This window comes from Echinococcus granulosus, assembly GCF_000524195.1.
Source record: "Echinococcus granulosus chromosome Unknown EG_S00062, whole genome shotgun sequence".
NCBI lineage: Eukaryota > Metazoa > Platyhelminthes > Cestoda > Cyclophyllidea > Taeniidae > Echinococcus > Echinococcus granulosus.
Genome location: NW_020170442.1, coordinates 310,206 through 332,813, shown reverse-complemented (window position 1 = coordinate 332,813; position 22,608 = coordinate 310,206). Strand labels below are relative to the sequence as shown.

Below are 22,608 nucleotides of genomic sequence, written 5' to 3'. Positions count from 1 at the left end.
TCTTGAGACCTAGAAGCATATGATGTTTTTTTTAATTTTGTGCCTTTAGTTTTTCCTTGGTCCGCTGGAAAGGCCGTGCGATTGCTATGAATGAGTTCACGGACCCTAATGCTCCTGGTCGACCGTTTTCAAGTGTTTCCTCCGAAGCAGATGGAGCTCCTGATTCTTCTCGTTTTTACAGTGGCATGCAACGTGAAGCGCTACCGTTGTGCAACGGATCAAAAAAGTTCGACACCTCAGGAAATGGTGTTGGTTATGAGTGGTCCGCCACTGAGGAGTCTTCAATTGCAGACTTCAAACAGGTGCCTAGACGATCTAGAGAAATACCATTCGATGATTCCAAGTCCATTTGGAATAGTTCTTATGGACCCTTGAACGTAACGAACGCTCAATCATCCCGTATTTGGGGTTTTGGCAATCCCACATTTCCCGAAACTGTTGCCATAAAGGATTCTCAACGCGACACTCCTCTTACTCGCGTTTCACAAACACCTTATAATTGTTTATCGAATGTTGGATTTGGTTATGGTGGTGGTCTACCAATGTCTCCCGTCAACAAGGATATGACTGAAATAGGTCAGCAGATGATAGATCACGTCTTAGGTAATTCCCCTAACAATGCCTGTGAGTATTCAAAGTGTTTGTTCTCGCCCCATTTTCTGTACTTATTAATTGAATACGATGTTTTGTAATGCCATTTTCTTTTGTTTCCGTGTTTTTTATCTTTGAAGCATTAATTGTGATAATAGGTGTTACACTCACCCTCAAACTAATTTCATAATTGTTACAAATATTGGAAAGATTGTGCTTTCAGTTTTCTAGGTTGAAATACATGTTTTTTTATTTTTTCGGGGTTTTGACTGCATAAACTTGAGAATAAGTTTTTTTCGCATTTTTTTGGCAAAATCAATTTTAGTGTTTGTTCATATTTCTCATCTGGTGTTTATTTTAGTTTTTGTTGCATGGTCAGGATATGGTCAGCTCTCATTTCGTGGGTGTAACGTGCGGTTAATATTTTTTTCCAGGTGATCAACTTCTATCCGCGCACGCTCAAGTAGCTTCTGTTGATAACATGGTCTCTCAGTTTCTTTCGTCACAAAGTCGGCCGGATCTCCACACCGTGCCAACAGATCAGGCAGCATCTTCCCCGTACCACGCAACTGCAGAACAGCCGTTAAACTCACTTCCTGTGCCCCTCTTAGAGAACGGGGGAGGGATTGGGATGAAGGAAGCTCACTTACCTCAGGCATCGGTGCCTCCTATCGATTCCAGCAGCGTCGCATCCATTCTCAACAATTCTGCAGCAGTATCCAACTTATCTCGGTACCTAGCCACTCAAGCCGAGACCTTTCAAAATCAGCAGAGTGGTTGTCCTCCCCAAAACAGTGCTATGCCACGGGATATTGCGTTTTTAAGTATGTTTTTCTTCGTTCGGGGGCGATATTATGTTATCAGTAGGGGGTTTAGTTGGGTTCCTACGAAACTGTCTTTGAAGCTCTACAAGATTGTTACTTCTTCTGGGTAAGGCGTCATTTACTGGTTTCATTTGCAGAAGAACTTAGGTTCATCCGACTCAAATGGTAATCAGTAGAGGGTAGGCCAATTTCCAAACTTGCAAAAAATTGTACTGGGTCCATGAGGGGGTGAAGCTAGAAATTCAGCCTCCCAATATGTACAACTGGCTTGTTATGCATGGCTACCCTAGTAGACGCAAGTGGTGTGACTGTTATAGAGTGGTTAATCCTTTTAATTTTTAGCTGCTCAAATCGGTGCAATGCGGATGGATCCACATCATCAAACTACCGTCCCATCATTTTTACCTCCCATTACAACGAGTTCTTTCACCAACGGTTTTACTCACAGTGTTGCTGGTGATTTAACTGGACCAATGTCTACTGCCAACTTCACATCTGGTGCTTTCAATGGTCCTCCAGCAGCCCAACTCAGTAGCGCTTCTTGTCTCTTGCCACCAGACCAAATGGCAGCTGGATTCTACCCTCCAACACAAAGTGGCACCTCTTCTGTCGCCTACTTCTCCGGTGCTCCCTTTGACATTCGTGGGCCAACGCCAACACAACCACCGCTGTCGTTGCTTGGTCCCGAAAGTGTCCGTACACCTGGTGTTCAGTCCAACGATATCCCAGTTGGTGTGCCGACTGCACTGGCAACCCAGCAGGCGGCTTACTACGCACATTTACTCGCTGCAGCAATGAATGGTGGTGTCCCATCAGCCGCACCGCGAATGACCATAACGGTACCTCCATCTAATCTCTCCCATAACGGTGGTGCCGTCAGTGGAGGACCTGTAACCACTCCTTGTGCATATGAACCACATCTGCAGAATCAGAGCAGCTTAACGTCTCAGGGACAGTATAATGTTGAAAAATTCGAGGTTTGTTTTTCTGTGATCCAATCATGTTTTTTTTATTTCTTCGAGCCAGAGAACTTTTGAGCTCAAATTCCTAGACGGTTTCCTGATTCAGGTGCTTACAATTTAATTGATTTAAGTGGTTGTAATTTTTCTTGGATTCATTGTGTCCAGGATAATACTTCTGTGGAATCACTTTAACTCAATTTAGCGTGAAAGGCATTTTTACAAATTTGCCGATTTCCTGAACAATCACAGATGTGATTTGTCGCTCCCGATGGTTATTCATAATTGTTGAGACTGTTAAAAGTGGATTACGTAATCTTATGCTTTCGGTGTTTTATTGCGTTAAATGTATACATATTTTCGTGCTAAAGCCTCGCTTAGGATGAGTGCTAATAATTGTTGACGAATAGGCACCGCTTTTATTTTTGCCTCCAAGCAGTAGCACATTGTCGTCATCATTAAAATTTTCGTGAGTCTGCGTTAAGTTCGTTATGATTTCTCGGTTTTACAATGTAATTGCGTCTTTTTTTCGTGTTTGCGTTTCACTTTTCTGTGATATTATTAACCGATTGGTTACTCATTTCAATCAATCAACGTGGAAACTGGGATTGTGTATCAAACTAGTTAAAGACGAGCTTTTACGGTACGTTCTTTATTCATCCCAATACTGTCCTCAACTAGGCTTACAGTGATTTTCCCGATGGTGGGGGTAACGGTCTGACAACAACTATTCTTCCCCCTGGCTCAACTATGTTGCAACAGTTGCCTCCGATAGCATTCAACCAACAGCGTCCTCATCCTAGTTTCGTCCCTTCTCGACTTTCTGCACTTCCAATGAATCAACAGCAGCAACCACACGCACAACGATCTCCATTGTCCGACCCTCGTCTACCTCTCACTCCAACTGTGGGCGCAAACTTCTGTTTTGAGACTCCCATCACTCCAGCATCACATTATGCCACGACTCCATCTCCTTTTGCTCCCATGTTACCGCCTCCCTTTCCTAACGCAAACGTCGCTCCGCCCGATTGTCTGCCGGTTCACCCATCCACCCCTGATTTAAGCGTTCCTCCCCAGGGTTTCCCATCCAGCTTTCCTCCCATGGGCTTTCCTCGTCGCTTCATCACACCGCCGCCATCATCGTCATCATCACAACGTAGACCTCAGTTAAGTCGACCACCTCCGGTGGAGAACCCCAGCTTCATTGCAGTGCCTTCCCGAGGTATAAGAGGTCTTCAACCTGGCAATCAGCAGAGACTTCTGCTCTTCAAAAACCAGGCTGTGAATCTTTTTGGTCCTAACAATGTCGCTGGTAGTGCCGGCGCCGGTAGTCGTATGCCCTTTATGTCACAGTCTGTCCCCACTCCTGCCATGTTTTCTACGATGGCGTCATCGGTTCCAGGGGTTTTCCCAGCTGTTTCGGCTTCGGCAATGCCAGAACGGAGTCGCCTACTGGAGGATTATAGGTTTGTTTTTATTATTTACAATTTTTTAGTTTATGCTCGTGTAGTGTGGATTTTCATCATTTCAATCCTTGTGACATTATAAGTACGTTTTTGTGTGTATATTCATTGGTTCGCCTATTCTTTTAGTATAAACATTTTTAACTGCGTGTGTAAGGTTAATTTGGCCTTATTTGAGACAGATTTAGTCACATTATGACATTTAAATAGTATACGGTTAATTTTCCAATTACACCCAGCACCCTTTCTGGTTCTACCGTCTTTTTATGGCTAAGACTTTATCGCAACTCCAATCGTTTTATAAATGTTAATCTGGATTTAAAGGCGCACACGTTTTATTATTCAACTAAGTGGCAGACCACATAAAAATTTTAATTTCTAATAAAACGAGGAAAGTTTGCTGTAAATCGATCACCCAATTTTTGACTATGAATTGTGCATATTGGAGTTTAGGTTGCGCTTCTTAAAAGCAGTTATTTGGGGTGTTTTTCGGCTTATATGATTTTTTTTCGTGCTTATGATCAGTTGCGTGATGAATTACATTCTTGATATCTTTTATGCTGTTCAGTTGATTTCCTATTTCCCCTTGAAAGGTATACTCGAATGCCCTTTTTGACACTTCACGATTTGGTGGGCCACATCGTGGAGTTTGCACAGGATCAGTACGGCTCTCGACTCATTCAGCAAAGATTGGAACAGGCCAGTGCTGTGGACAAGATTGCTGTCTTTCGCGAGGTCATTCCTCACTGTCATGTCCTCATGACAGACGTCTTTGGCAATTACGTCATTCAGAAGTTCTTCGAGCTCGGCACTCCTGAGCAAAAGAGAGTTAGTGTTCTGACACAATTTTGAGTAAAATAGGTTTTCTCGGTTGTTTTATTCCTTAACCCATTTCCGCGGCCTCTTTCGTGAGCTACTATCCGCGTTACAAGTCAAACATTACTGCTTACTTAAGGCTCTTCTAGGTGATAGCCTTACCATCTCTTAAGGAATGCTAGTCCTTAAACTTTCTATAGTCCACCGAACAATTTTAGACAAAAGCTATTTTTATACTGATGAATAACTAAACGTTTATACGGGGTTTCTGCATTTATTGGCATTTTATGTATTTTAATACAAGTTCCACAAATGCTAACTCCATTAAAATGGCACGAAGCAATGTCGTTTTCTTAGTCCACTAGTATTACTTGAAATAGGCTAGTTCGCATATCAGTAATATTCATTTTAAACACTTTCGGTTTCTTCATGGAAGCTGTACGACTTAAATATTGCATCTATATGTTGAATTGTCGTTGTATCGTAAGTTCTTCGCTAATCTTATAGCTCTCGTAATCCCTAGTTATTTTGCAATAGTGTTTTATGTTGTTTAAATAAGATTGTCATAATTTCGGAACTTATCATTGGCATTCCATTGTATCGTATCAATCTATCCTTCTTGGTTTCAGACGTTGGTGCAGCAAATAAAGGGACAAGTACTGTCACTTTCTCTCCAAATGTATGGGTGTCGAGTAATTCAAAAGGCCATTGAGTCTGTCAATCTAGAGACGCAAATTAACCTAATGAAGGAACTTGAAGGATCTGTGCTGAGGTGTGTGAAGGACCAGAATGGCAATCACGTTGTTCAAAAGTGCATCGAATATGTTCCTTCTGAACATCTGCAATTCATCGTTGATGCTTTCAAAGGAAATGTAAGCTTCATTCCTTTAATCACTTTTGCTACGCACTCCATCGTATATCGAATGCGTTTTGTTTTTTTTTCAGGTGCATTCGGTTTCAACACACTCTTACGGTTGTCGTGTGATTCAGCGCATTTTGGAGCACTGCAGTGCCGAACAAACGGCTCCTATTTTGGAAGAGTTGCATCAGTGTGCAGAGTCACTCTTCGAGGATCAGTATGGGAATTATGTTATTCAGGTATTTAACCTGTCGGTTTTTCTTGTACTAATCTCAAGAATGTGTGCATAATATTGCTTATGGTATGCTATTATCCGTCGTTTGAACTTTGTGAATTTCGGCTCAATAACCCCTTAAATGGTCATTTTTCACGTAATCGGGAAATCGTGCACGGCTTGCCCTTTCGTAAGTACTAATTCTGGTCATAGCTGTTCACTGTTTTAATTATGGTTATTATTCATCTCTATGCAAATTCTCTTATCCTACTGCACAATTGTACCCTTTATAAAGCCTATTATCGTCGATTCCTTTTAGCACATATTCGAGCACGGCCGAACGGAGGAGAAGAGTCGGATGATTACTCGCCTTCGAGGACGAGTAGCTGCCCTTTCCGTGCACAAATTCGCCAGCAACGTTATTGAGAAGGCTGTCACCAACGCTAGTCGTAAGGAGCGACAGGCCTTAATTAACGAGGTGCTGCAGAATGTTGATCCAAATCAGACTCAAATCACCCCGGTGGAGTGTTTGGATGAGAGAGAAGGCACCTCAATCTTGTGGAACATGATGAAAGATCAATTTGCCAATTATGTGATACAAAAAATGCTTGACGTGGCGGAGCCACCCATTCGCAAGGAATTGATGGCGCACATCCGACCCTATATCAATAGCCTCCGTAAGTACACTTATGGGAAACACATCATCGGCAAGATGGAGAAATACTACTTGAAGACTGTCAGTAGCAGCCACATTCCTTATTTTCCACCGGAGGAGTTGGACAATGCAAGTCTACACTCCTCGTCTTCCTTAACTGGATCATCAAACTTACCGACTGGGGGGTCGATTGTGACGGCTGATGAAAACTCACACACTTCACCTCCTCGAAGCGAGTTTTTGCGTCATGCGACTGCATCGGGAAATCATTGTGCTTCAAGTGAGGATGGAAATCAATTGGTAGATACCGAGGCGGCACTCGCTAGTCAGTCAGTAGTTTCGGAACCAGTGGAAGCCTAGCATCTTGTGAAATCGTGCATATCCGTTTCATTTTCACTGTCATGGTGTCATTTTCGTTATCTGTATAGGGTCATTTCACTATTTCCCCCTCCTTAAAATCTAGAAGTCCCGCCTGTGTATATTCAAACAGGTCAGTGTAATGATTTGTTGTAAATTAGTTTTAACACTTACGGTCCCAGGTCTCCTTGTATTCATTTGCCTTTCGGATTACTTTTCGTTTTTCTGCTACACACCGTGGTTGAGAGCACTGTGTTGACTAAAGAAGCTTTCAAACCGTTTCTGGTAACGTATGTGAGGCTAGTATGACATTGGATTGTTTGTTAACACCGGCACCTTGACCCGGAGGTAGGGTCTTCTCTGTGTCCCATTAAAAATATAACAAACACCCGTACATTGGAAATTGTATAATTTGTATTAATATCTTTATAAACTCCCGTACTTCTCTCTATGCGCGCCTTTTAACTTCCAGTTCTTCGAGTCGAAATTTGTACTTACGGGCTCATGAATAATGAAGGAAACAGATAGGCGGATTTTGCGAATCGCTTTTATTCTATAGTGGGTCGGGTTTGCTGTGTTTGTGCGCAAAGCTTGCTCTAGGTTAATGCATGCACGAGTCACAATCACGATTTGACCACTTCACACTGCTTCCTGGTGGGATGTTGAGTGAGCCTTTTCGTGATGGAAATCTCGGTTTCTTTGTGTTCCTGTATAGTGTATTTGTCAACTTGGATTTCTGGGCTTGGGTCTGCAGTAGGGCCTTGAGACTTCTTAGACCGTTCCTCATTTGTTTCACTTATATATGTTGATGAAGCGTAGTTGTATTGTGCGTTCGCAGTTGGGAATACAGCCCTACATGGGGCTTTGAGTTCATCGTGGACCTGGGACATTTGCAAAGGTTCGCTCTTTCATGAAGTTGTTTCGGAGGGACCTGAAATTCCATACTAAATTCTGGACTTCGTAGCTAGTGATTTGATGGATATGTGACGGTTTTTTGCTAAAGTGGTGGCTGCAGTGCATGGACCCTTAATGTGGCTCTCAAGGTTGTCAAGACGCTACAGTCGTTTAAGGATGACGATGATATCATCATGGAGGTTAGTTGGATTAGGGAGTTGTTAATTTCAGTGGCACCTCCATCATCGAGGTGGCTGGCGCGTAATGCTAATATTAATTGGCCATATAAAAAAGGTAAATGTTCTAGTCACTAAGGTCCTCCAAAATTGCATCTACATTTGGCGGTGTGTGCCAATTAACATAACAGAGCCATTCGCAAAATCCTCAGGCCATCTACGCACTCTTGCTTACATTACTGTTTTAAGCCCTTAAACTCATGGCCGCATTGCTTCCATTAACATTTCAGCACATGGACTTCGTTAAGATCTTTGATACCAGTTCGGAATGTTTATGGTGCAGTTGTGTCTGGAACCTTGACTTAAATCCCTTCCCGGCAAGTCTCGGATTTTGCACGATGAAAAATGTTCTTTTAAAATACTAAAGATCCATAAGAGGCCTATATTCCATGCTAGCAGTAAAACACAAGCAAAATAGCAGGTGGCGTGGACATTTTTTGCACTGAAAAATAAGGACAAAAATGTCTCGTTTTAGGTGAAAAATCTTTTTATAGCTGAATAGTAAGACCAGTTTTGATCAAAAGTTTTAACTTAAACATTAATATAAAGCGCAACACTGGTCTACATTGTCATAATTTAATTGCGAATATTTGTTTGTAATTATCAAATACAATGGACTCAGTTGCAGTACCAGATTGAAGACGAGTAGGTCTGCGCAAAATGTCCGGCAATGTGGGTATGGAACGGCTCATACCCCTGGTAAACAAACTCCAAGATGCGTTTTCCTCTCTTGGGGTGCCTCTTAATTTGGATTTACCGCAAATTGCTGTCGTCGGTAGCCAGAGTGCTGGAAAAAGTAGTGTTTTGGAGAATTTTGTGGGAAGGTATGAATACTTACCAACTCATTTGCTGCACAGGGACTTTTTGCCCCGAGGAAGTGGCATTGTTACAAGAAGACCTTTGGTCCTTCAGCTCATTACATCTGACACAGGTTGGGTGTATGACCGTTGAAATTACTCCCTCTCTCTTAGAATATGCTGAATTTCTGCATTTAACTGGTGTGAAGCTAACCGATTTTGATGATGTCAGGAAAGAAATTGAAGCTGAAACGGATAGAGAAACCGGGACAAATAAGGGGATATCAAATAAGCCCATAAACTTAAAAATATTTTCACCTAATGGTATGTTTGTTTTCCACTAAATATTTCTATCATATCTTATGATTTCCCAACATCACCTTTGTTAGTAGACTTGAGCTTTATTCTTAAAAAATCTTAAAGAGTAAGGCCTTGGACTTTGGTTTTTAGACTAGATTGAGTTTTGAGCTCGGAGTGATTGCCTTCCGCATACCCTTGGTATGGCATGAATTTCGAAAGAGGTGTTTTGTTTTACCGCTGTTGGTGTTATTTTTCATCTGCAAACTTTGAATGTACATTGTTGCGCATGATGAAGCATTTTGGCAGAAGCCACTTGGAATGCTATATTTTATTGCCTTAAACGATTGACTGCCATCTTTTTAGTTCTTAATCTTACTCTGATCGATCTACCCGGCATGACAAAAGTCCCTGTGGGTGATCAGCCTTCGGACATATCCACGTTAATCGAGGAAATGATTCTTCAATACATAAATTGCGATTACTGCCTTATACTGGCAGTTTCTCCAGCCAATTCTGACTTGGCAAATTCGGATGCCTTAAAGATTGCCCGAGAGGTTGATCCACAAGGCCTTCGTACCATCGGTGTGATCACAAAGTTAGATCTAATGGATCACGGAACTGACGCGCGAGATATTTTGGAAAACAAACTTTTGCCTTTGAGGAGGGGTGTGTCTGATCTTGTAGTTTCTCTTGTTACTTTTTGAGTAAATAATCACAAGTAGGGACATAAAAAATATCATTTTCTTTTCTTTTCCAGCGGTCCTATTCTTTACTTGAGGATCTGAATGAGTGGTTCTTTGTAACCTAACTCTGCACTTTGTTGCTCCATGACGAAAAACGATCTATTACAAATCCTTAAATGTTATCTAAAACTACCGTTACTACTTTGGATCCTCCCTTTCCCAGAACAATAGTGTGTTGTCGTAGTGTTTGTTTCGTCTCTAATATCTTAGGTACAAATCGCACGTTATATGAAAAGGGGCGGTTTTTCATAGGCAAATGAGGTACTTGTGCTCTTCAAAACATACCATAGTGTAATAACAATGGTCTAACTCATATTCTTTCCTTACTCACAAAGATGTAAATGCTGTGTAAAAAGCCTGACTGCTCTGCATTAAGGTTATATTGGCGTTGTGAACAGGAGCCAGAAGGACATCGAGGGCAGAAAGGATATCACTACAGCTATAGCTGCGGAGAGAAAATTTTTCCTCAGTCATCCAGCCTACCGTCACATGGCCGATCGCATGGGCACGCCCTACTTACAGCGTGTCCTCAATCAGCAACTGACTAACCACATTCGCGAAACATTGCCTGGCCTTCGAAACAAGCTTCAGTCACAAATGTTGGCAATGGAAAAGGATGTTCGGGAATACAAAGCCTATCAGCCTGCTGATCCCTCGTTCAAAACTAAGGCTCTAATGATGTACGCCACTAATGCTAGATTTAACGTATCGCCTATTTCAAAATTCAGCACCAAAATGTGAATTATCAATAGTATGTACAGCAATTTTGGGTTTTTTTTTTCTCCCTCGAGATGATTATAACATGGCATATTTAATAAAATACACAAAGCATGTTCTTTGGTTGATCATTTCTTATCATGCACTAAGGATTGCTCTTGGCCATAGAAAAATATTTTGGTTAGAATTGTGTTTTGTTGTGCTTTTTCGTAAAAAAATTTCGTAATAAATGTCTAATTTCACCCGTTCATTTCACCGGTTGTATCAAAAACTCTGGAACATTCTTCAGGCTCTAGAAACCGCATCTCACACGATGAACGACTTTTAAAAGTAGAGCATAACCATCATTAGTCACTTACCTTACAGATTTCATGCATCATATGTTCGATAATTATAAATAATTTTGCTAGGCTGCCACTAGTGTTTCCATACAACCACGATCTGTACATGGGATTTGGTCATCTCATCTGAGGTCAATGGGTAAGAGTAAATTAGTCATGGGTCCTACCCTACATCTTGATTGCTTGCTTAACCTGTCACTGCTCACCTTATATTTTGGTACTCTTATCCCTTTCAAGTGCTGTAAAGAGTTTCGAAGTTGAATTTACGCAAACTATTGACGGGTCAGGATCGGAGATCGACACTAAGACTTTGTCCAGAGGCGCCCGAATTAACCGCATATTCACTGAACGCCTGCCCTACGCCCTAGCGATGGTGAGCGTAAGATTTGATGAGATGTTATTTTCTTCTGTCAGCTAACATGAACTTTTTGACAAAGGCAATTGAAATCACTCAAAGGACTAGGGTTTACTAGACATGTCCCGAGCAGACAATAAATATGGTCGATTCAAAATAAAATAACGTTGGACGGGCATGGTGGATGCGCGGACTTGTTAGAATGACATCTGACCTGCGCCAAATGTGCCTAATGCTTTGGTTTCTCCCCATTTACAGCTTCACAATGACGGTGAAGAGTTGCGAAGGGATATTAGCTTTGCTATTCGCAATATTCATGGAATTCGGTGAGTTTATGGTCAGTAAATCTTAGATCAAAAGCATCGTAGCTTCTTTTTATGGCCACAATCATATCCTAAATCGATCCCAATGTGATTGTTGCAATTACACTTTAACAGTAATCAAGCTGACTTAAGCAAAATCGTCATCATAATCACAGTCCAGATTTTGATTTTCACCAAATTATCCTGCAGTCATATCACTATAAAAACTAATTTTTGCGTTTAGGATTGGAAGAGGGCTCAATGGTGGCCTTTTGTATCATTGGGATGACATGAATGGATTTCACGGCAAACGTCTAGGAAACCAAATTAGCTATCTGTTTAATTTAGAGGAATCTAAACTAAAGTAGTATTGTTTATCAGAATCTCAACGATAATGCCCTTTAACGCAACTCACACTCACTACTCCCCAGCGAAAGCTTTTGACGACAAGTTCTCCACATAAGCATTTGCACTTTACAATCTTATCTACAACACTTATTTTTGATAAGGCTTTGTCCAAACAAGTTTTTTTGGTCTATGCTGTAGCTCTGGATTGTTCACTCCCGATCTGGCCTTCGAGACAATTGTCCGTAAACAGATCGAACGCATGAAGGATCCCTCGCTGACCTGCGTCGACCTGGTTGTCGAGGAGCTGATTCAAATAGTACACGACTGTACAAACAAGGTTAGCTCCCTTCTTGATCATCTAATACCACATTTATGAAGTTTTTATGCTCCGTTGGCCCATTCGATTTCTAACTTCGGGTTAATGTATTCTGTATATTGTGCTAAGTTGACCACTTTCCCAAACTTAACTTGGACCAAATGTAACAGAACGCTAGTTATAGATGGTACTTACTCCAAAATTTATTTCCGGATCATTCAGCCTATAACTTCTTATTTCTATCGAATGCTGACTACACAACACGCATTCTGATTTACACACTGCCGAATTCTCGTGAACAGGCATACATGTCTATATCGATATCAGTAGTTCTTATTTCCACTCCTTCTTATTGTTATGGCCCTAGATATACATTGAAAATACTAGCAGACCTTTTAAAGTATGAATAATGGCATTGACGAATATATTTCATGCTCGATGCTTCTCTTGGTCTCTCATCCTCATATGAATCACTACTGTACTTTATCAGTGTCCAACGTGCGATACCGAAATCCCATTGATTCTTATTCATTTGTCTCCTTCCTATTGCAATACTGCCTTATTTCATACAACTCTATCGATTTGGCGTTTGTAGGATAAAAGATCTCGCCTTACACCTGTTCCGTATTTTTCAGTAAAGGCATATTCTCTATAACTCTCTTGCGGTTCCAAAGGCGTTGTCTTAGTCATCTCCGCAAGATGGTATTTTACTATTAGCCGTCTCGAGTTCGATTTTCTTGCATCACGGGGAATGCGAATTGCCACAGCCAATGGCAACATTCCGTTCACTCCAGCTCCATCCAGCCCGAGGGCTGTGCGTGTGCACTGGCCGTAACGTTGAGCAGGCGATCGTGTGCGTTGTACGCGCGAGTCCGTTTATTCGTCTATCGACCACGAGAAATGGCCTCCCCACCCCAGCGATTGGTGCACTTGCGGTGTGCGCTCTCGCTCTCTCCCTCCTTCCATACACACCGCATTGAAAGTCACTGTCACGTAATTTCGTCTCCTTCTTTGGCTCTGGGTGCTCCGGAGGCGAATGCTCCTTTCTTCTGGAGTTACTACATACCCAATGTACTCTAGCTAGGCTAAAAGAAATTCTAAAGTGAAGTCATTTCTATTTTGGCGATGTGGTTCGGCTCCTATATGCTCGCATCCACACTACTTTACGAAAGTTATAATTGAAGACTATTTGTCCTCCTTGCGTATCTTTTGCCACAAAGCAATTTAAATGGTCTCATTAATCTGGTTTTCCTAAGTACTTAAGTATAATCCATTGTTAACTAGGTAAAAAGTGGCAATCATGCTGCGCTCTGAGCGCAATAAGTCGGAAATTTGTGTGTGGATGCGTGCATGAGGCAGTTCAAATGGGGAGTGGATCGGACGCACGTAGTCCGCGTGACGTGGCGTCTGCTTTGTGCCAGCTGCTATTTTCGAGTCAATGCTTGTTACTTATTGTGTGAAACAGTTCAATCTTGTGGTTGGTGCAAGTGGTGTTTTATCAATGAAAATAAACAAAGTTAGTTAATTTTAAAGGTCAAACATTTGGCGTTAACGATTATTTTGAGAACCTGATGAGCACAATTTGTGTAGTCGTATGTTGGCATATTACAGTTTGTTTTTTTAGGGAGAAAAGGTCTTTTGTATAAAAGGTGACTTGTGATATGATTAGACTCCTGCACGTACTATGACTGAGTGGCTTTCGATAGAATAGAATTGCAACCCTACAGTGTTCTATCCTCTTGTTCCGTGTTTTCCTACGCCCAGAATAATCATAGTGATCAACATTTTTTCTTTGTCACATTTTCCAACTTGAACTACGGTCCAGACTCCCGCCTCCAGTTCCCGAATATCTAAAATTCAAACCTTCATATGGACGACCGAATTCTCTACATGGGAAATGGAAAGCAGGTGTTGCACACATGCAAATAATGAGCACGAGAGTAGGTGGTGGGTTTCTCATCTCTCTTGACAGATGGACTGCTTTCCGCATCTTCGCGATGCAACCGAGCGTATCGTGACGGAGCGTATTAAGGGAAGGCAGGCCGACGCCCGCGATAAGATATGCCTCCTGGTGGACATCCAACTCGCCTATATCAACACCAATCATGAAGATTTCATCGGCTTCGCAAGGTAATTTTGGGAAATGGTGACTTTTACTACACTTAGCGGATAGATATTCGTTTTTCATCCTTTACGTTGGCCCCTAAATAATACCAGAGACTGAGTTTATCCTCCAAATTTACCACTCCAAGAACCACCTTTTCATTAAATGTTGTACTTATTGGCCCTAGAACTTCACATAGGAATTCCTGATGCTTTTGCTGACACTACCGATGTTATACGATTTCATTTTGGAAGAGTGGAGAGTTTTTTTAGTGGGATGGGAAGGTGTCATTAACTCTTTCAGTCCGCGCTTTTGCGTAGCATCATTGTCACTTTTTTTCAAAATGAATGCATCTTTCAGCAACAATCCTCAAGCATCTGTCTGCTGTCATTTTTTAAAGCACTTTTTTGATGTGGATGCAGTGTCATTTGTCCCATAGTTGCTCTACTTTGAATGGTTAAAGGGACAATAAAGTATATCGTTTTTCTTCACTGACATGCAATCACTTGCGTAACACAGCCCAGTCAAGGAAAGATATGCCATAACAATTCCGGAAGGATGCGTGGTGCGCATTTGTGAGATAGTTTTCGTCAAGCGTTTTGAAATTTGGCTTCTTGTATTGCATACATCTATTGATTTCAGCTCTGTATGTTGCTATTTCTGGTCTTATTAGTACAAATTCCACGTCTCAGTCGTGACCTTGTACCGTTTTGCGATATAAAAGCAATGTCATGAGGAGTATCAAAAAGGGTTTCAACGTTATGGGTGCCTCGAAGCGTTAAGAAACTGTGGTAGATGACTGGCCCCAAAAAGAAGGTTATTTTCAATAAACGATCAGATAATATTTTATTGGACCTACTCTGATACTTTTGAGTACAAATCTATTGCGATATTGACATGACAGCCCTTGAGATTGCGCGACTCGTGCCTGACCCGACTTTGCTGATAAATCTTCTCTTGTCTTTGTTTAGCGCGGAACAACAGTCATCTGATGTTAACAAAGTGAAACTGGGCAATCGAGTGAGCTTATTTTTTACTACAAACAGAAATGAACAATATAGCATTTGCACCTCCCCAATAAGCTTTGTTCATGCATATGCTACATTGTTTCGCTATGCAATCACTCGAGTATGATTTAAAACGGCTAAAGACTTTAAGTCGATATAGAGTACCTAAAAAATGTACTTGGTCGTGTATTGTATGCATTTCCAGAAAGTAGAACTCCCGCACTTACTGTAGACATTCTGGTGGCCTCTGGCTTTTGAGCAAAGTTGAAATGTAGTTTTATCAGAACTGTATAACTTACGGTACAGAAGTCCGAAGAAATAAAGTCAAATGCTATACCTACACCTCAATCCACCATCCATCCACTGCCAAGATCAGCTATTGTCAAGTTTCTATCCTGCCCTTTTCAAGCGTCATTAAATTGGGTTCCGTAAATTCCATTTTTTTTCTTATTCTGTTTATGCCCGTCATGAGTCAGTGCATCAAAATACGGTACCCTGTAATTTCGTCGTGTTTTGGTTGGTATTTTCCCAACACAAACAAAATTTGATGTAATTAACAGCTAATGGACTATATTCTAACAAAATAGTGATTTTTTGAGGATGCTGCAAAGTCAACCTTACGAGTGTAAAATATTTTCGTTATCACTTACTGCATAGCTAAACTTAGTCTGTAGACTTTATCTTCATCCTCAACTCATCGAATCTGAGAGTGATAATGCTTTGTGTCTAAGCGAGTCAATGAATATCACAAATAGGTGTGAAATCACTATGCCCACGTGGGAGAGGGGGTTTAAGTTTGCAGAATATTCTCATTTTGTCAGACTTGTGTTGCGTTAATAAGCTATAATACGCGTAAGGATTAAGTTAATAGTTCAACCCTGCGTTCGTTACACCGGAGCGTCCCCGTGATATTTGAATCCTGTTGATCTCAAGACAGCATATATGTATCGCACAAAAACTCACAACTTATATATGGTCTTACGCACAACCACCAGGTAATTCGACGAGGCTGGTTGGGCCTGCAAAATATCGCTCTCATACGTGGCGGCAGTAAGGACTTCTGGTTCGTCCTGAACGCGGAAACTCTCACCTGGTACAAGGACGACGATGTAAGTGCCGGCTTCAATACTCATTCCTTACCTACGATTTATCTGAGATAAAAAATACTCTTAAGTCATAAGATTAGTTGGTGTAATGAATAAAGTGAACGTAAAGGGAGTAGAAAGATGTACCTTATAGATACAACTGCGCTGTGCTACATTGTTTGTAGGAGAAGGAGAAACGCTACGTCCTGCTCTTAGATGGTCTGAAAGTCAAGGATGTTGAATCGAGTTTCTTTGGTAAGAAGAACGTATTCGCGCTCTTTTACCCCGATGGAAGGAATGTATACAAAGACTACAAACAGTTGGAGCTGAGTGCAGAGTCTGCTGAAATGGTCGACTCATGGAAGGCGTCTTTTATGCGTGCTGGTGTTCAGCCAATGAAACCCATTCAGCAGCAGCAACACCAAGAGGTGAGTGGCGCCCATCTTCTTCTAATCGATAGCCCTCCTAAATTGAATTTCTTCAGTGACAGATGAATCAATGTTATTACAGACGGATACTAAATAGGAATGTTTTCAATTTTGTCTAATCTAAATAGCATTATTTGATATTTCTTGAAATCGTTACAGTAAATTGTTTCACATTTGTAGGCATGCTAAACATGCTATTGGGAGTGAAGCGGGTGTCCACTAAGTTACCAAATAGAGTAAAGGACTATTTCGGTATATTCTTGTGAGTTGGACATTTGACAAGACACTTACCCGTTTCTCCTCAAAGAAATTTGCTTCTGTCAACGTTTTAAAGTCATTTCTTTTAAATTCTTTTACAAAATCGTAAAAAAATTTCTTGTCTTGACATGCACTGGCCCAAAGCAGTGATCCTAGGAGGGGAACTTTAACCAGAACTGACTATTGATTTAACAGAACCATAATTCAGGAGATCCAAAGCATTATTGAAACTGTTTCGGTCAAGTTACAACTGTAAAAGATAATTTTGCAGTCATTCTTTTGATAAATTTGTAATGCATGAAATCCTAATCTTCAAGGGAAGGTAGCATTGCTGAGGTTCTTAATTCAAACAAGAAACTTTCGATCGCAACCAGACTTACACGACTTGATGGAGCCTTCTGTGATACAACTAATCGATTTCAGTGATAGTTGCGCTAGCTTAATACCTGATATTCGAGATGGTTCACTCGTGGCACCTTTTTATAGCATTGACAAAGCAAAACTTACCGATTGGTCCATGGGGATACCGTAGGTCACTAAAACATGTTGCGAATATTGGAATAAACGGTGAAAGGAACGCACTGGAATGGGAGTGTTTTTTAAAGTGGACTGGGTAAATTTAAGCTGCACGTTTCTTGGAACCATTGGTGATACTTTACAGCACTATGCTATGATTATAATTGTAGTGAGCGTCATAGGACTTCCCTACAAATTCCTTAGGGATGCTTGCCTCTGTGGATTCATACGTATGGTGTTCGATGCGTGTTTCGGTATTAAGGTGTTCCCTTTCAACCTTCATGTTTTTTCTGAGCTTGTTAAGTGAATGGTGCTGTTTCAAATTTACTACAGTTTCCACTTATCACTATTATTCAGGCACTTGTAAGTATAGTTAAAGCAAATCAAACGTTAACTGCAAATAGACTTGCTGTTGTTATCTCTACTGATGGTGTTAATAACTTTTGGGTTGAATTGATGCAGTGTTTTGTGCTTGCGACAACAGTTAACACATGCTTATCAGTGTGTTCACTTTAGTATTACTTTTGCTTTTCATTTAGCAATCCGATGAACAGCTTTCGGATAATGGCGACCCTCAGCTACAAAGGCAGGTAGAAGTTATACACAATCTTGTGGATTCATACCTCAAGATTGTTCACAAGACTCAGCGTGATCTGGTTCCAAAGATGATCATGCATATAATTGTTAACGAGGTAAGTGTTCTCCTTCATTCCTGAAGTACCCACTGCCAAATGGTATTCGGTAGTTATTTTTATACCAGAAAAATTATTTGTAGTGCTTTTTTGCTCTTGGCATTCTCTCGCCACGACTTATATTTGTAACACTAGCCTTGTTTCTAGCCGCTGCTACATTTTTTGCTTAGCCTTAGCATGATGTCAGACTTGGATGTAAGTGTACAGAAAACATTTCTGCGTATAGAGTATGTATGCCCTAGGCAGGATGGCTAGAGAATGTCAGTAAAATATGCATAGGTCGAAAATGGTTAAAATTCGCTACATAGCAGAGCTGCATCGATATGCGCATGGCCTCTGATTTCCCTGTAGAGCGTCTAAAACGTTCATTTGATTTGCAGATGAAGGAGTTTCTGAAAAGTGAACTGTTACCAAATCTTTATCAGGCAGGAGATATTGTAAGTTGATACCAGTGAGTTATAATATATTAATAAATGCTCAAGGTCTGTTGATGGTGGTCTTTACTCCGTCCAAAATAGCATTTGGTGTACAATTTGCAAGAGCATATTTGTGTCCTAAATATCCAAAGATTTATTTTACCAGGAGGAAGTGGGACCCATCATAGTCTCGCTATCGCAAGCAATGGTTTTGGTTTGAACCAAGATTTTACATAATTGATTGTTTTCAAATTTGAGAGCCAGATTTTTAAAGTTGATTAGCTGGTAAATTAAGGCTACTTGATAGTGTTCTCCCAATTAACGTAATGTTTTAGGAAACATACCCGTGTTCTAAAAAGGAGATGTCTACGCTTTACGATGGTGACCACAGAGTTAAATGAGGTTCTGATGGATTTTCGTACTCTCAAATGATCCCACCAGCCTTGCATAATGGAGGGAATGCTGATTTCACTGATATCAATAAAGTCGGCGTTTTCTGTCCGCAGCAAGTCCTGATGTCGGAGTCCTTGGAAATGCAGACGCGACGTGAGGAGACTCTTCGGATGTACGAAGCATTGAAGGAGGCCCTACGAATAGTTGGCGAGGTGGCTACAAACACCGTATCCACGCCCGTTCCGCCCCCTGTTATGGATGACTGGACGCACAGTACTACGTCCCATGTAAGTTATCGCCCCTCTGCATCTTGTAAAACAATTTCACTTATGTTGTCGCCTGAACTCTCTGATCAAATAAGTACGCTCCCAATTCTCATTTACAGCTGGCAGACTCAGGCTCCTCGTCCTCGAGTCTCTTCCCTACAAGCATGGGCAGCGGCGGTGGCGGAGCTGGTGGCGGTGTAGGGGTGATGCAGCCACCGCGAAGTCCCGGAGGCACAAGGCGTCCCCCGCCCCAACCCCCAGGCGCTCCTCACCGTCCCACACCCTCGCCCCAACGTCCTAGTTTTACCGCTCCCTCTACCGGCACTCTACCCTCTCCTCTCATCCCTCAGTGAGTCCTCTGCAGCCACTGGTTTTAATGCTCTCTATGCATTTGCATGTCCTCCCCCTGATATCTAGCCCCTTTTCTCCGTGTTGTATTTTTTCGTGGCAGGCAAATGTATTTGCAATTGTTAATTAAACTGAACGTACATATTGGCGCTGTTGTTGTTATCTTTGTTAACACATTCCTCCATCGATGTGAAGACGTGATTTTGGTGATTCTAATCACTCCAAGTAATTTGTTGAGCGGTTTCTAGTAGCACGTGTTGTTTTGCAATGCACACACGGCAATCTGAAACGCCGGTCTATCTAATATAACGCTACTTCCCCTCTCACCTCGGTAAATCTACTTACCAGGTAAACGTCTCCCTACCTCAAACTCTTCTAACTGCCATAATCATTTTCTCTAGTGTCTGAAAACTTTGAATTTGATTTCTTCACTTCCCACTCCACGCTTGCCCCTGTTATATTGGGTGTGCTATAATTGGTGTTGTTTGGACAAGTGTTGTGTAACTTTTGTTGTAGGTTAAATGCTCTGCGTCCCTCTGTGGTGGTGCCTTACGGTCTACCGAATGATGGGATCAGCAGTGGTGCTGTTGTGAATAGCAGTTGCCTTCAAAACGGTTTCTACAACCCCCCTCTCCCGTCTCCAAACCCGCTCCTCCAACATCCGCTCCCTTCAATCCAACGGTGTTTCCCGATGTAGGATGTAGTCTTGCTTGTTATTTCTTTTTACCCTTTGCCATGACCCGTTGAAACAAGCGCATGACCAATAGCTCTCCTGTGTAGCGCTTACGAGAATTCTTGTGATAGAATGATGTATAACTCATATCAAATTCTTGTAATGTTAAATAAGGTCTCCTCTCCGTAAATTAGGGTTAAAGCGTGTGTGTAACTGTATCATAATTAGCGCAAAATGTTTTTTTTAGACGTGCAAACAATCCGGCCCCTCGTATTCCTGATCGGCCCAACGCGGGATCGCGCACCTGAGAGGCGGACAAAGTGGAACTAAGAGGTCGCTCCCTCACTGACAAAATAGTGAAGGTGGCGTTCTTCTTCCTTTTATGCAACTATTATCAACCACATCGTGATAACTGCCATCAAGGCTCTCTATAGAGTTGTGACCTCAAACCTTTCTAAACATCACATGTGCCCCATCTACAATTCTTGGTGCTCCCCTTCATTCTGAATATGGGTCATCCATGCTGCTATGTGGCGTCGCTCTTGCACTATACTCGCCTCTTGCTCGTTTCCCATCCCCTCCTTCCTCTCTTCTACAACTCAGATTAGTACCACAAAGTTCGGTTCTCGTTGAGACTGTGTCGTTATTCACGCTTTTATCTAAATGTTGTTTATTACTTAAGTATACATATATTTGTGGTTATGTTACAGACTTAGCGACGAATCGTGACTTAATTTGTGCTGACGTATTAAGCTCAAAATGAGTAAAAGCACCAGTTGCCACTTATCTGGCTTGTTTTTGGCATAATTTTATAGTCCTATGTATCATTGACACATTCTTTGGACTTTCTACCAATGTGAACTTTAGTCTGCGAATGAGATATATTGTGGTCCTTTTGCGCCGAGACAAAGTTACGTATGGGAGGAAACCTCACAAATAGTGGCCGGTGTAAAGCGATGTCCATTTTAACTGGTCAGTCCTTGTGATTCCTGCTTTCCTGCTGGTGTCGGCTCTCTGATCGAGAGTGTAGACAACCAACCCTTCTACACCTTAATTGAAAAAACGTTTACGATGGTAAACTGTGCGATTTAGGGACAGGTGCGTACAGCAATCAAATTGCTTATCACGACTTGCGTACTCTACACCGCCATAATTGGGCTCCCCCAGGATTGGTGGGTTGCGATTTAGCTAGGGGACGTGATCATTCTCCCGTGCCGATAGCTACCCAACCATTCTGCCTAGAATGATAATTCCTTCTCCATACTAGTGTGACATGTTGTTGCAGTGATCCGGCACTTGTGCAGATTGCAATTCCTCTCAGTGGTATGACCTTAAGGCTATGATGATAGACTTCTGATTGTTGGTGATACATGCTTTACAATACTACTTTGCCTTATCACGACTTCGGAGATGATACAGGGTTCCCTATTGTTGCTGATATGACTATATTTCATATATTCGCCGGCTTTTGTCCGTTTAAAATACTCTCATGTTACAAAATGAGGGTACCAGTCGATATTGTCTTAGCAACCACGGATGCTTCAACTCTCAGGGCTCCAAATTGCGTACTGCGACTGAAATAGGAGACGGGACAAATTTTTATCCTCGCGCGTAACATTTGTGCCCGTCAGTACCTAAAGTAAAAGACATTATGATGAATGCAGCCAGCCCAAAAACTATGAAGAAAAGGACACATTGCAGCTCTGTAAGCCTGTTCTACCTGCCAGTTTATATTGCAAGTTCCATTATTCATGAGACGAAATGCATTTTGAGTGATAAAGGTCACCTCACCAAAAAATTACTTGGTCTAAAGTACAGCTCCGTAGGCAGTTAAGCACGGTTCATCACAATAGGATGGGCCCGTATAGGGATACTCCATTAGTTGAAGACGACGATGAATCGAAGTGCTAAGTGAGAAAAGAGGCGCCCTGAAAATTGTGCATGCAGAAACAGTCCCCAAGAGAAGCACCAGGGACTTTGCTGATAACAACGAGGGGGCTGTGAAATAAGAGCAATCAGTTCACATCAACCGCGTGATTTAATGGACTTCACCAATTTCCAAGGTGAAGACGCACATCGTCTTTTTATAAAAGAAAATTTAGTCTCCAAGTCTTTACCGAAGTCGTAATAAGCCTACATAGAATGAAAATGCATGTACCGCTGACGTTTGGAAGAGTCAGGAGTCTATTGCCATGTCTTGGAGGCCATATCACGGAGAGAAAGTACAACTTACAGAGAGTCTAGCAAAACACCAACTGACTACAAAACACAGCATAAATAACAAATGTGAACGCACAAAATCACGCCAAATGGTTCGTTTCCAGGTCCAGATCTT

At 41.6% G+C, this 22,608-nt stretch overlaps 1 protein-coding gene across 1 annotated transcript; it reads left to right on the top strand. All coding sequences in view use genetic code 11, as the record gives it.

Moving 5' to 3' along the window:
• Positions 1–86: 86 nt before the first annotated feature.
• Positions 87–21,461, top strand: EGR_06728 (Dynamin-1; the record flags this gene model as incomplete). The annotated part of the gene is given in 28 exon segments (XM_024495977.1): positions 87–624; positions 1,026–1,415; positions 1,758–2,392; positions 3,056–3,840; positions 4,431–4,665; positions 5,283–5,525; positions 5,599–5,751; positions 6,046–6,710; positions 7,577–7,636; positions 7,742–7,882; positions 8,510–8,799; positions 8,840–8,989; positions 9,329–9,631; positions 10,085–10,388; positions 11,004–11,139; positions 11,380–11,447; positions 11,970–12,108; positions 14,060–14,217; positions 15,163–15,211; positions 16,194–16,307; positions 16,469–16,711; positions 18,025–18,177; positions 18,489–18,614; positions 19,100–19,273; positions 19,372–19,601; positions 20,117–20,293; positions 21,251–21,347; positions 21,366–21,461. 28 exon segments carry the CDS (start codon positions 87–89, stop codon positions 21,459–21,461), a joined length of 6,852 nt encoding a protein of 2,283 aa, XP_024349637.1.
• Between the last annotated feature and the right edge of the window lie 1,147 nt (positions 21,462–22,608).